Source organism: Engraulis encrasicolus, chromosome 14, assembly GCF_034702125.1.
Source record: "Engraulis encrasicolus isolate BLACKSEA-1 chromosome 14, IST_EnEncr_1.0, whole genome shotgun sequence".
Classification (NCBI taxonomy): domain Eukaryota; kingdom Metazoa; phylum Chordata; class Actinopteri; order Clupeiformes; family Engraulidae; genus Engraulis; species Engraulis encrasicolus.
Genome location: NC_085870.1, coordinates 39,662,454 through 39,677,453, shown reverse-complemented (window position 1 = coordinate 39,677,453; position 15,000 = coordinate 39,662,454). Strand labels below are relative to the sequence as shown.

The following is a 15,000-nucleotide window of genomic DNA, read 5'->3' as shown; positions in this document are numbered from 1 at the left end:
TTTGTGTGTGTGTGTGTGTGTGTGTGTGTGTGTGTGTGTGTGTGTGTGTGTGTGTGTGTGTGTGTGTGTGTGTGTGTGTGTGTGTGTGTGTGTGTGTGTGTGTGATTGTGTGATTGTGTGATTGTGTGTGTGTGTTATTTTTCAGTGAGAAGAGCAGTGAGTGTTGCTGTGTGTATTTCAGTTTGAGGGGAAGAGTTTGATGCGGAGAGTGATCGTGTGCTTATATGAGTATGTGCTAATGTACTGTAAGTATCTCTGCGCGTCTAAACTGAAGATGTGTATTTTTAGTGAAGTGGATTGTCGACCCTGCATTAATTTCTCGCCTGTCATCGTCACGATTTTTGAAGTGGCCGAGTTGCTCTAGCAACATGAGCAATATACCTGATCCAGGACCTATGACCTGTGTGTTACGTGACACTTTGCTATGCCAAATGCTTTCATTTGACCAGTGATGGATATAAGTTACGGCTTGCGACACGTAGTTGGTGCTAAATGCAAGGCTGTGGCCAAACCTGGCAAAGAAAACAACTCCAGAATGCTCCCACTTTCTCTGCCCTCTAGAAGCAAAATGTGCTATCCTACAGTATGCGTGCATCATAATTGAATGGCAAAACTGAACAGATTACAGTTGCCTTTTCAATAATGTTTTATTATACTGTACCAAGGATGTCATTGCAATATTACATGCCCAAGCAGTACATGTACTTTCCACATCATTGGAGATGTTAAAACCCCATGGAGTGCCCCATGTCGACAACTGAGACAAAGACTATGAAGAAAACAAAGACTTTTGTAACAAACTGTCTTGAAGTGGTCTGTGTAGGTAAACCCTAATGTGCTGACGCTAATGACGTTAGTAATCAAATGGTCTTGAATGGTCTGTGTAGTGCAGACCCAATACGCTGACACGTTTAATAATCAAACTGTTTTGAAACGGTCTTTGTAGCACAACCCTAGTAATGGCAATAGTAATGACTATGCTTCTGGGGTATTGGTCAAGAGTGAGGCTAGCACCCAAACAGTAGCCAGGCAAGACTGGTGTGTTTCTCAAAAGCGTAGTTGCTAACCAGTTAGCACCTTGGGTATGTCAGTGGGAAATTGCATTGCAAACAACAAAGTAGCTAACATGGTTAGCAACTATGGTTTTGAGAAATGCACCCCTTGCCAGGCAGGCAATAGAGCAGCTGTGGCTGTTGCTGCTGCTGCTGATATTGCAGCCTATTGACTGGTTATAGCTCACACACTGCTCCACTAAGCATTTATCGGCAATGACTAATGAGCCGTGTATGGCTGTCTGAACAGAATACATAACTGCTGCTCCACTCTTTCCATGGACAGAAGCACACCGCTCAGACCGTCAGATCACACCCACTGACCGACTGCTTTCTCTGATTTCATACGCCGTGATGTGCTAGACTCGTTACCATGGAGTAGTCTGCAACCGTACACGCAAGCATAAAATAAATTCCCAACGTTTTATGGGGAGCTGGTGGTAAATTATATGTTCTGAACACACCCATATGCATGCACACGCACACACACAAACACACAAACACACATACGCACTCTCAGACGCTTAAAAGTGTGTTATGTTCAAGGCGACTGGGTGATTTATGTACGGCTGATGTACGGCGGGCTAAACTCCAGTTCCAGAGCTGCTTAGGCTAGAGCTACACTTTCCACTGTCTGGCCGAACCCTAGTGGAGCTCGGGGACTCAGGGAGCCGACTGGGGTCAGTGGGACAGCTATTCCTGCTCGTCTGCACCACCTACACCTCCACCACAGATCTGGCAATGGGCCCAGGTGGACTGTGTGTGTGTGTGGGTGTGTGTGTGTGTGTTGGACTGTGTGCTTGGGTGTGGGTGTGGATACATGCGCTTGTGTGGAGAAACCCCATATATCACCTCTGCATGGGGATTTATTGGGGGCATAACTTGGTTTAAAGGGGCAGTCAAGGAGCGATCATTTTCACATTTATCATTTCGGCCCTGTCGTGGCCTAACGGAAAGGGCACTGGGTTACTACGTCGGCAACCCAGGTTCGATTACGGCCTGGGTCATTTGCCAATCCTTCCCTGTCTCACTCCCCACTCATTCCCTGTCTCTCCTCCACTCCTCCGAAGTGATCATTCCTACCGTTTTCACCAAGTTCACGTGCCGGCACATAGCAGTCTGCTTACCGTAGATTGCGTGCGTGCCTGCGTGTGTGTGTGTGTGTGCGCCCAGAGTCTGACTACTTGATGGGTGCTTCTTGCTCAGTCCTGTCTCCAGTCAATTGATGGGGAACAAATACATTGGACTGGCATGCATGGAAACTGAAAGCTCACAATAGCAGTCCAGGCAGTCAGCAGTATAGCTGTACCTATAGCAAGGCGAGATGGAAGGATGGATATGATTGGCAGAGGAGTGTCAAACCTTGACAGCACTTCACTTGGATGGAGGATTCAGCCTACAGTCATAAATACTTAAAGAAACACAAGTGTGTTGCCTCTTCTATCCCACTATAGGAAAGTAATGGAATAGTCCATTGCTGTCTTAAAATGATTCAGCTCATCTGCAGCCTACCAGTGCATTCATGCTATTTACTTATCCAGCACTGAGAGAATAGGGCAGAACTAACTGCCAGCTGTTATGTTGGTTATTTTTTTTTAGTTTTGAGCTGGTTTTAAAATACTTTCAAATTATACTTCATGCCTCAGGTATTTGACCTTAAAACTGAAAAGCTTGCATTCGTTACCTCCACCAAGGAGATTATATTTTCGGTCATGTCGGTCTGTCTGTCTGTCTGTCTGTCTGTTTGTTTGTCTGTCGGCAGGATAACTCAAAAAGTTATTTCTCTCGGATTTTGATGAAATTTTGTTGTTGGAAATTAGAAAAGTAACAAGTGATGTGAATTACGATCCAGATCTAAGATTCTTCACCATCGCAGGATAGGGTGAATTTTGACATTGACAGTTTTTAACTCCGCAAAAACAAGGCAGAAAGACTTTAAACTTGGGTGAAACAGTCAAATATTCTATCAAACGGCTTCCTTGACTGAGGTCTGCACTCTCGGAGTGCATTTCTAGTTTCCATCATGTTCTTCTTTTGTGGTCATCCAAGTTGCTTGGTCCCTACGGCATCTTTCATTTACATGTACACTACTCATACAGTAGGCTTCATACTTACAAAGGGTCTCCTCATATCTAACCTTTTATATTGTGCAACATGAAGCAAGCCATTTTATTATTATCATTTGTTTATTTCATTTATTTAATTAAAAACATAGTGAGGTTATGGCTTTGATTGAGGACGACACAAGTGAATTCAGAAGTGCACCCTGTTATGGTTATGTTTCCAGGTTTATTATTTTCCGAGGCTTATTATTTAAGGGAGAAAAAAATACTTGCCGTTGCTTTAGCTATTCCTGAAATGTGTCCAAATTCAAATCTGCTAGTTGGGAAGAGAGGAGAGGTGCTTTTGTGGCAGACCAGAAGTCTCACACATCTGTGCACTTTAATTTGATCTTACCTCATAAATTGCTTCAGGGTAACTGCATCTTTTTAATAAGCTGGAAAGGGGAGGGAGGGAGGTGAACTAGGGGAGGTCGGGTCAGGTCATCCACTCCAACCAATGATTGTAAAAGTTTTATTTGCTCGACGATGTTAGTTGGTTTGAGTATCCATAATTCAGATAACACAAACCGCAATCTCCGGAATAGCCTGGGAGCGGAGGAGAGAAATGACAAAGGCCCACACGACTGAATTTGTCCTCAGGGGTGGCATATGCGCATGCACGCACGTGCTTATGCACGCACGCGCACATGCACGCACGCGCACGCACGCACGCGCACACACACACACGCCATGCACACACCATAACCACACCATGTATGGGTTAATAAGCCCTCCTGGGGTCATGAGTCAGCAATAGCCCTGCACTGCAGACCAGGACTAACGCAAGAGCCTGGCCCGTGCTGGAGCTTCTCTTTCCCATCTCTTTCTGTCTTTCTCACTTCTCTTCTCTCGTTATGGAAGATGCTGTGGCTGTACGAAAGGGCACCGGGGAGGTTGGCAAGGGGGAGGGCTGCTGAGGGAACAAGTCTCTCTCCACTCCACTCCACTCGTTACTGAAGCAGTGTCCAGTCCGGTCACATCGCTGGCTTTCAGGCTCTTGTGTGAGCTGTGTATTATATCTCTGCCTTCCTTTCCTCTCAGCCATCGCCACATCATCACTTTCCCCTCTCTCTGCAAAGGATGAAAAAATAGACATATCCATTCATCCATCCATCCCTCCCTTGCTGCCTCCCTCCATCCTCGCAGTCTTTTCTACAACTCTGCCACTTTCTCTTTTGGTCATTCTTCTTTCCTCTGGCCATCCCTGTTCCTCTCTTGTCTCCCACCCCCCCCCCCCCCCCCCTCTCTCTCTTATTCTCTCCCATTCGCTCTCTCCCTCCGCCATGTTCAAAGGGAGGGAGTGCTCCCTCTCTCGTTGCCACTGGCCTTCCCTGGCCTTCCCTGCCCTGGCCTGTGCTGTGCTGTGCTAGCGTGCTGCAGAGGAGCGGAGAGGAGCAGAGGCCTTGTCTGTCCTGCACCACTCAGACCTCCTCAGGCTGTGAAATATTCAGCACGACACAGCAAACAAAGGGGACGGTACACACATACACATACACACACACACACACACACACACACACACACACACACACACATACACGCACTAACGAGTGTGCACACAGCCACAGCGCACGCATACGCACGCACACACACACACACACGCATCCATCATGGCTTACCAGGCAGCAAAAATTAGGAAGCCTATCTTTTGTAACCTCCCTGTCTTTCTCTCTCTCTCTCTTGCTCTCTCTCTCTCTCTCTCTCTCTCTCTCACTCACTCACTCACTCACTCACGCACGCACGCAAGCACGCACGCACGGACGCATGCACATACACACACACGTACACACACACGTACACACACACGTGTGCACACACAGTACTCACTGAGTAGTTTCACCTGTCAAGCCGTTACGAGAAGGTTTATTTTTTGCAAAGCTGAGAGTTTTGTTATGTTTTTTCACTGCCCTGGTTGAGCAGAATAATAGACGACTTTTGCAAGTACAGCAATGGAGGTTTGTTTAAGTCTACTTTCCATGTCTCCCGTCCTGCAAACTAAAGGAATAATAATAATAATAATAATAATAATAATAATTATTATTATTATTATTATTATTATTATTATTAGTATTATTATTATTGTACTAAGGAAAAGGTATTTTTCAGTAATTCAATTCGCTCAATTATTTACTGCATAGTGTCTGAATATAGAACATCCAAGAAATAAGTATGGTTTTGAAAACAATTTGACATTTTATTGCATAACTTAAAGGTTAAAAGACTAAGACATGTGGTCTTGCACACAATGCAGTGATTAATGTGTTAGTGTTTAATACAGTGCTCTGATGCTTGCTGCAGATCTCCATAAGCAAACAAATGGCCCAGAGCCAACTGTGACTTTCAATTGCAAAATCAACAGTTCAACTTCATGTGCTCTGAGCACCATTACAATATATTTCCCATAGTTTCAGACACGCATCATTATGGTGAGTATTTGATTAAAAAATGCCATACTGCACCTGAGGCTTGTGGTTGGGCAAATGTAAAGCCGCCATGTGGAAACTCTGTGGACAGCCAACAGGCCGTGTGGTCCGGCTGGTCTTTGCATGAGCCTTTTCCAATGACCTACTGCAACACTGAGTAATGGAATGACTAGGCCGTGCATATGCAAACGTGTCGTGACATTTAACAGAGAAGCTAAAATGAGCGCTCTACTGTCGTGGCTGTCCGGTGTGTCATCACCAGCTTGATTTCAGCCAAAGAAATTGCTAAATTGACAGTCTACAATATGTCAACACCATACAAAAAACGTGATGCTTCAGATGTAAGACCATCTAAGTGCATTTTTGATGAGTTTAGAAAATATACTGAACTTAAAAAATCAGTCCATCTCATTTTGTATAGGCTTGACTTTTTGTTGGCCTTTTTTATGTTGGATTTTAAGTTTGAGATCATTTAGGGAAAATATTATGTATTTATTTATTTATTATAGCAGATATCTGTGATGGCTTTTAGAGCTGAACATCATGTGTAGCCAAATCCTGGCAGAGGACTGGCAGCAGTGTTCTTTTGACCCTCTGTTTGGTTAGGTCTTCTGTTTTCTGTAGCCCTGACTGACCGACAGAGGTTAGGTTTTACTACATGTGGATAATCTGAACAAATCACATTAAAGTCTTTTTGTTTAATCTCCCAAAACACAGAGTGGAAACGGATATTACTGATTTGATTTCATTCCCGTCATCTGTCAACGGCTCATGCAAAACGGCGGGGACTGTGACTGCTGTCTAAGCTTATGAATCAATCAAACGTGAAATATTTAGCACAACACACCACAAACAAAGGGGCCTAGCAATGAAATTAAGTTTTTACTAATGCAACAAATGGGCAAAGAAATGTAGCCATGTGAAAATACTAGGGGTGGGCATAGATTAATTTTTTTAATCTAGATTAATCTCACTGTAATTATGAAATTAATCTAGATTAATCTAGATTAATCTATATCAAAATGGCTCATTCAGAATAGGCACGCTAGCGAAATAATGACGAAAAAAAACCTAGGGGGGTTTCTTAAGATGGCGCATTAGACCAGAGCTCATCTCTTTTTTCCAAAATGCATCTCATCATCAAAGAAATGGTTGATATTTGGCGATGAAAAAAAAGCAATATTTGAAAAGTGTTTCGAGTATGTTAGGAAGCATTTACAGTCATAATATAATGACATTTCAAAATGAACATTGCTATAAATTGTAGAGGCAAATACAGATAAATCTATATCAAACATTTAGACTATTTAAACAAAATGACAAACAATTCAGCATTTCTAATGGGCAGAGAGAGAGAGAGAGAGAGAGAGAGAGAGAGAGAGAGAGAGAGAGAGAGAGAAAGAGAGAGAGAGAGAGAGGAGAGAGAGAGAGAGAGAGAGAGAGAGAGAGAGAGAGAGAGAGAGAGAGAGAGAGAATGAATCTGCCACTGACTGTAAAAAGGGCAGCGGCTCTTTTAGAGAGGGAGGAGCTGTGCAGTAGGTACAGCAAAGTCAGAGCCAGGCTACTAGATTTATAGTTCTAGACCCTAAAGCACTGGCCCACATCGATTTGGCCAAAACCTGACAGTTGTTCTCTGCGTTAGAATGCCAGCGGAGTTACAACTCCAAATGAATTCAGTTTGCAAAAAAAAAGTCAAGACGACCGCGAGATTGTCTTTATCACGCGCAACAACCGCAAGGTGTATTAGAATACCGTCTGACAAACATGAGTCGCAAATGCGCGATCATAACACAAACATTCAGCGACAGTAGATATTGACAGTTTCAGTTTGACAATCTTAGCCTATATCAAACGGAATGTTTTGCAATTATGGCACAGGCAAGATTTCTGGAACAGGACTGTTGTTTGTGTTCCATGCAATGCGTGAGGAAATGTAGGCTATGTCGGGCTGGTAGGCTACACAATGTCTGCTTCACCTCAAACAATAACGTCTCTCTTGTCTACCACTTATGAAAAAGCACTAAAACAACACCTACCACGGCAGAGAGATTAATGTTTACAGCATGCAAACACAGTTCATATTTAGTAGGTCTGCTGAGCAACAGCTGGAGAGGCGAAGCGACTGGAGGGCAGTCTGAAAGCGTCTGTCAATCGAACGCTATGGTGACGCGCATCCCCAAACCTCAAATCCATATTTTGAAAATAGATTAACGTGCGATATTTTCTTTGTCGCGCGACAAGAGTCTCACATTATCGCAGCACGTTAACGCCGATAACGGCCCACCACTAGAAAATACACAACTGCACCATGCTCAATGCAAATTACTAAATGAATCTACAATTTAACAAATCACTATCTTTTTAACATTGTTATTCATACTTCTATACAAATACACAATACACTGTACACGGTTACATTCAATATATGATATTTAATTTCACCTATTTCTTTCCCTTGATTTCTTCATTTGTCTTATTTGGGTAAGGTGTAGCATAGATAAAGGGCTTAGGAGTATAAATGACTTGTCCACTCAGCCAGAAATATGATCACGTAGATAGCCCCCCCCCCCCAACATTTGGCTGTCGCACATGCCAGTCTGTTTGTAATGAAGGATGCAATGAACAATCAGCTGTTCAGGCCTAGATGATGTTCCACACAACATATGCCTGTTAAACCAAAGCAAATGAAAGGATTGATGTCGTCTGCTCAGAGAAATGCACAAAATGCCCAAAAGAGTGAAGGGAAGTGTGTTCATGACGGCTGACAAGACGGCTCCTCAACTCTTCACCTCAGTAAGAAGGCAATAGCAATAGGAGAGGAGAGAGCGGGATTGTCGTCGATAGCGCAGCCGTAAAATGAATAGCCTGCATACAAGACACAGCCTCTACATACTCTGTGTGTGTGTGTGTGTGTGTGTGTGTGTGTGTGTGTGTGTGTGTGTGTGTGTGTGTGTGTGTGTGTGTGTGTGTGTGTGTGTGTGTGGCAATAAAAATAAGTCTATTGTGGTGAATTGAGCTTTTTTTTTTTTACTGTACTGCCAGAAATCACTGCCGTTTGTCTTTTCTGCTGAGCTCCCTGCAAAACTCCCACACGATGAAACACACACACACACACACACACACACACACACACACACACACACACACACACACACACACACACACACACGGCACACACACACACACACACGGCACACACACACACACACACGGCACACGCACACAGAGAGCTCACATGCATTAACACTGTACTCTCATCTCATCTCGTACAATCACATCACATGCTTGGGAACACCCACACACACAGACAGTCTGTTATATCATCCATAATCCCTCTTAGCATGCATTGGCTTTATCTGTGTGTGCTCTGTATAGGCCTTACAAAACAAACACACACAAATCAAATCATATGCATATTGCCAACTCAAGAAACGCGTGTGTGTGTGTGTGTGTGTGTGTGTGTGTGTTTGCGCGCTCGCTTGCGTGCGTGCGTGCGTGCGTGCGTGCGTGCGTGCTTTATTTTAGTGTTCATGTATGATACTACTGTACTGTTGCCAATGCAATGATTCCTTATTTGCTTGTGTCTGTGGCTGGTCAGTGTTGTCAATAGAACAAATCTCACTTTTTCTCTGACCTTTTGGTTATATGATGGAAAATTAACTAAAGCGTGGTGCATATACTGTAGTGTGAAATCCCCTGAAGTCACTCAAGCTTGTATTCTCACACAGATTCTCAAAACCTATTGCGGTAAAAATGGACTTCTGTGTAAGGGAACTGCTGATTCTGTGCATCAGTGATGCTCTTTAGACCATACTTGACAACAAGAGTCACGGTTCTGTGTTGTTTTCACATTTTTTCGCGCAAGCTATAGGGGCTACATGTTAACATGCAAATCTGACGCTGGATTCACGGCTAGAAAGGTCAGCATGTGCAAGTGTCATCACCTGCAACGTTAACACATGTTAATTAGTTGAATTAGATGTTAATTTGTCTTTTTTTTCTCCGTGCAACGAGGGATGCAAATGTTGTGACCTGCGGCTGGTTAAACCACGGGAGGTTTTTAGAACATAGATGCAAAAGAAATGGCCTTTTGTACAAGCAGTCGTGCAAGTACACAAACACACAGTATACAGTATACAGTACTTTCTTCTGTCCTTGCCTGCAAGTGGCTTGTTCCTCTTTTCTGCCCCTAATCTTAGTCCATTACACTCATTATTCTCTCTCTCTATGTCTCTCTATGTCTCTCTCTCTCTCTCTCTCTATGTCTCTCTCTCTCTCTCTCTCTCTCTCTCTCTCTCTCTCTCTCTCTCTCTCTCTCTCTCTCTCTGGCGTCCTGGTTAGCTGTACTATGGTCCTATTCTCTGGCATTAGTATTGAGGGCACTACTGTAGATCTTGAGGCGATGCTGCAGGGCCTTAGTGCCTGCCATCATGTGCAGGGAGAAAATACACACTCCCAACACACGCGCTCACACATGCGCTCACACACACGCACACGCACACGCACATTCTGTCCGAGTGATGGATTCACTATCACATATTAAGGCATGGATGTGAACACAAAAACTGAACTAAAACAGAGGCTAATATAAAAGCATGGGTGAATGCAATAAGTAGAACATAAATGACAGAAACACAGTACGGGAATACTGGTGCACTCAATCTCACCTTCACACACACTTGAAAAGACACAATACTAAAGTGCTGAAGCAAGCACTGGAGTGGATAGGACGTTATTGAGCAATCATTGTAAATGGGATTTTGTCCTCTTCTGCCTACATCTGAGGATCACCTTAACCCCCATCTCCCCCCTTTAATAGGATGTGATGGCGCTAAGTGAACATGATGTCTGATTTATAATGATCTGTTTCTTTTTTTCTCCCCCCCTACCCTTCTCTTCTCTCCTCTCCTCTGATCTTCTCCTCCTCTCATCATCTCTGACAGAAACCTAGGAAAGTCGGGACTGAGAGTGTCATGCCTAGGGCTCGGTAAGTGAATGAGCGTGTGTGTGCTTTTCTCTGTCTCTGCTCTCTCTTTCACACACACACACACACACACACACACACACACACACACACACACACACACACACACACACACACACACACACACACACACACACACACACACACATACAGAACACACACACACACACATACAGAACACACACGCACGCACGCACACACACACACAGAACACACACACACACACATACAGAACGCACGCACACACACACACACACACACACACACACACACACACACACACACATACAGAACGCACGCACACACACACACACACACACACACACACACACTGCAAAGACATATTAGAAGACGAAAGCAATATATGATTGTTATTCAGATTTAATTGAAATCATCTTGCAATATGTCGGTCCTTGTGTCAGCATCATAAATACTATTTTCCCCCCTCTCTATGTTCTGGAAGCGAGAGGAATTCCAAGTGATGTTGGTGTTCTTGCCATGTTGTCCCCCCGTGTTACTGTGCCTGTTGGGGAAGAGACTGTGTGTTGCCACTCGTTATCTGTGGCAGCTATGTCTTTGAATAAATAGGGGATTAGATACGTCTCCCAATCGCATGTACAGAAAACTCAGTCTGTAGTAAAGCCAGCCTGTAGGATTAATCCTCATGTCTGTCATGTGCCTGTGAATATGTCTAGCAGTGTACACTAATCACATGTGATGTGCTGAAGTTTCATCTCATATGTCTCAGAGTATATACTGCAGATATACCCCCACCCCCCTCTCTTCTACTGCCTTTCTATGTCACCCTCTCTCTCTCTCTCTCTCTCTCTCTCTCTCTCTCTCTCTCTCTCTCTCTCTCTCTCTCTCTCTCTCTCTCACACTCACACTCACACTCACACACACACACACACACACACACACACACACACACACACACACACACACACACACACACACACACACACACACACACACACTGCTGCCTTTCTATGTCACCCCCTCTCTCGCTCTCTCTTACACACACACTTGCATGCATCGGTGCACCACTTCCATAGCATTGAATTGTTGATGGTGTCCACTGCCGACATGGATCATCTGATTTCCATATTCTGATTAACATCAGTACCATACCTGCAAAAATATTTCACTGTGTCTCTGCACCCTGACAGGAACATGGGTCACATTCGGAGGACAGATCACAGACGAGGTAAGGTCCCCTTCAGTCCTACCCTGCCCTGTCCTGCTCTTCTGTCCCTGTCCTCTATCCTAGTCCTCTGTCCCTCCCCAGGCATCGGAAGTCAGTCTGTTGAGGAGGCACTTTTCCCCAATCCTCTCTTGGATAGAGCAGACCTGTACAGAGCAGCCACAATGCACTAAGCAGCCACAATGTCACAGTGCACTAAGCACCCTCCTTTCAGGGTGTTTGCTGTATTTATCTTGCCTGGTTAACACCAGACCTAATCACAAGTGTCTTTCAGATCGAAACGATTGTGTAGAACTAAAGGCAGTATGGGAGTTCCCAGGCTAGTATTTATCAGGGCTCACATCCGCTTGTCAGTCAGGATTCAGCATTCATATAGAGACCTCATGGGTCTACAGTCATACAACTATATACTGCAGGATGTCTGCACACACAGGGTAGCATGGACAGAACACAAACACAGAGGATCGCATATGGGGCTACACACACACACACACACACACACACACACACACACACACACACACACACACACACACACACACACACACACACACACACACACACACACACACACACACACACACACACACACACACACACACACCGAGCACACACACGTACACATATACACACACACAGTTTTTGCTTCCTCACAAGAACGAGGGAGAGCCAAAGAGAACTGTAGAGTGCTAAGAGGGAGCTGGTCTGTAAGGCGTCTGGAATGTGGTCTCCTCTCTGAGATGAAGAAATGCTGAATTATTCAAATAAAATCAAATGAAGAGGAAGAGCGTGTCCCAAATTCCATAAAGCGCACACCACCCCCCATCCCCATCCCCATCCTCCACACCTTTCCCCACTGACCCACTCCTTAATAACCTCTTGCCCTCCATCTCATTTTTAATCCTTTTGCTTTTTGAACTTTTCCTCGGGTACTGCACCTACCCCTTATCTCCCTTTTCCACATTAGTGGTCGTGTCAGCTATTCCCCACAGACACGGTGCATAAAAAGAACACATTTCCTCTAGTTGGTATTTATTTAGTATAAAGCGGTGTGTTGACTGGGTGACAGTGTTCTCACGCCACATGGTGTGCTTTGGAACCGGGCTGAAAATTACTCTTCCCCCTAAGTGTCCTTGATCCATATAATATTTTAAAAGTTCAAGCCTCTTTTCTCTCCCCATCTTTCCTCCTCTCCCTCTCTCTTTAACGGTCCTTTCATCCCCCTCTCCCTCTCTCTTTAACGGTCCTTTCATCCCCCTCTCCTTACTTCTCCTTTTCTTCCCCCATCTATCTTTTCCCCCCGCCTCCATCCCTTTTTTCTCAATTTCTAATTTTCTCAACCTTTTCCTTTCTCCCCCTCTCTCCCATTCTGCCCCTCTCCTTTTCTCTCCATCTCCTCCCCTTCCTCTCCCTCTTTCTCTTCTTTTCTCCTGATCTGCTTCCTTCCTTCTCTCCCCCGACAGATGGCGGAGCAGCTGATGACGTTGGCCTATGAGAATGGGATCAATCTGTTTGACACAGCGGAGGTCTACGCTGCAGGAAAGTAAGTGGCCCCCCACCCTGCTTCTTTACACGCACAACGCATTCACATGCACAAATATTGTGTATATGTTTTCTATTCAAGCACAACCACACACAGCAGGTATTATATATACACACATTTTGATTCCTGTCTTTTACTTTTTACAGACAAACACACACTCCTACCTACTCATTTACAGACACGCACGCACGCATGCACACACGCACGCACTTCACACACACACACACACACACACACACACACACACACACACACACACACACACACACACACACACACACACACACACACACACACACACACACACACACAACAAACACACACACACACACACACACACACACACACACACACACACAGGCGCGTGCACGCACACACATACACACACGCACCCAAAAACCCCACACACAAACACACACCTGGTCTTGCAGCTAGATCATTGCTACTACCCCAGTGGGTACCATAAAGCTCCCTGCTACTCGCCGCCACCTGCTCCCCCATTGGACATATTATGACACCGGGGATTATCTGATGTCACCATGCCGTCATTTATTAGATTTATTTAGATGATCAGATCTGGATTATTGAGACATTAGGTCTCTGAAGGTATCCACTTGTCACTTCCCGTGAGGCAAACCTGCCGCAGCATTTCTGCACCAGCAGCAGTGTGATGGAGACGCCACAACTACCACATCAGTTACAGCGCCCAGTCGAGACCAGTTCAGTTCACATGCACGCTCTAGTGGTTGTGGAGCATTAACATGCCGTAAACATGTCTCTTTAGATATATGTGGCCATATAATGCAGCAAGTAGTATCTACTGATAAAATGTCATAGGCTACCGCTAATGTTTTTATGTCTTCGTTCCTATTTCTGTAAAAAATGGCATCATGTAAAGGGCATTTTAGTGAGCTGATGCCATCTGGGCGTTCCATCTGTGCTGACATGTTCATGACACGCTTCTATAAACTTAAGGGTTCCACATGAAGTTTGACTGAGTGGACTTGGGTGCTTTTGTAACGATGGTTCGAGTTTAAAGAGAGACATGCTTGGTAAACAGATAGGGTATTAAAAGTTTACGCTGGTTGCATACCCACTCATAACGACTGTGCTGTTGTTCACCCTCCGAGCCCCTGCTAGAGTCTGTTTTTAGTCGCAGATGCCTAAAGCTATGGGATACAGTCAGCTCTTTTGAAAACATGTTCAGTATTACTTTAATCTAAGGTCTGTTAGTCATTTAAAGCCCTTCTGTATTATAGGCCTACCAGCAATTCTATTTCATAATTAGAAATCCTTTATTTATTTATTTATTTTATTTTATTTTTTCCTCTTGACAGAAACCCATGAAAACTACATGAAAAATACACAAATTATACTAATGCGTAATGTAAAACATTAACAACCTAAAATAAATCGTGTCTGTCTCTAAGAGTGGTGGGTTGTTCAATAGCTCTAAGTGAGAATCAGATGCTGACGGAGGGGTTTTCTCTGTCACACGTTGACCTTGCAGTGCCCCCCGTGTCATGCATGCGTGACCCTGACATGGAGGGAAAAGGTTCACATGTACGACGACATCCCATTAAATCAGGACTCACCAGGGTTCAAGGCCCTCAGGGTAAGGCCTTGTAAAAATGCATTTCTCTGCTGAAATGTCAAGGCCCTGCCATGTGGGTGTTTTTTTCTTTATTATTT

At 44.4% G+C, this 15,000-nt stretch overlaps 1 protein-coding gene across 4 annotated transcripts in view; it reads left to right on the top strand.

Moving 5' to 3' along the window:
- kcnab2a (potassium voltage-gated channel subfamily A regulatory beta subunit 2a) overlaps positions 1-15,000 on the top strand; it is a 174,071-nt gene that overhangs the window by 133,165 nt on the left and 25,906 nt on the right. For all 4 annotated transcript variants that reach the window (XM_063215720.1, XM_063215718.1, XM_063215719.1 and 1 more), the window contains 3 exons: positions 10,521-10,564; positions 11,731-11,768; positions 13,229-13,308. In XM_063215720.1, coding sequence (XP_063071790.1) covers positions 10,521-10,564; positions 11,731-11,768; positions 13,229-13,308 — 162 coding nt within the window. The remainder of the gene's footprint in view (positions 1-10,520; positions 10,565-11,730; positions 11,769-13,228; positions 13,309-15,000) is intronic.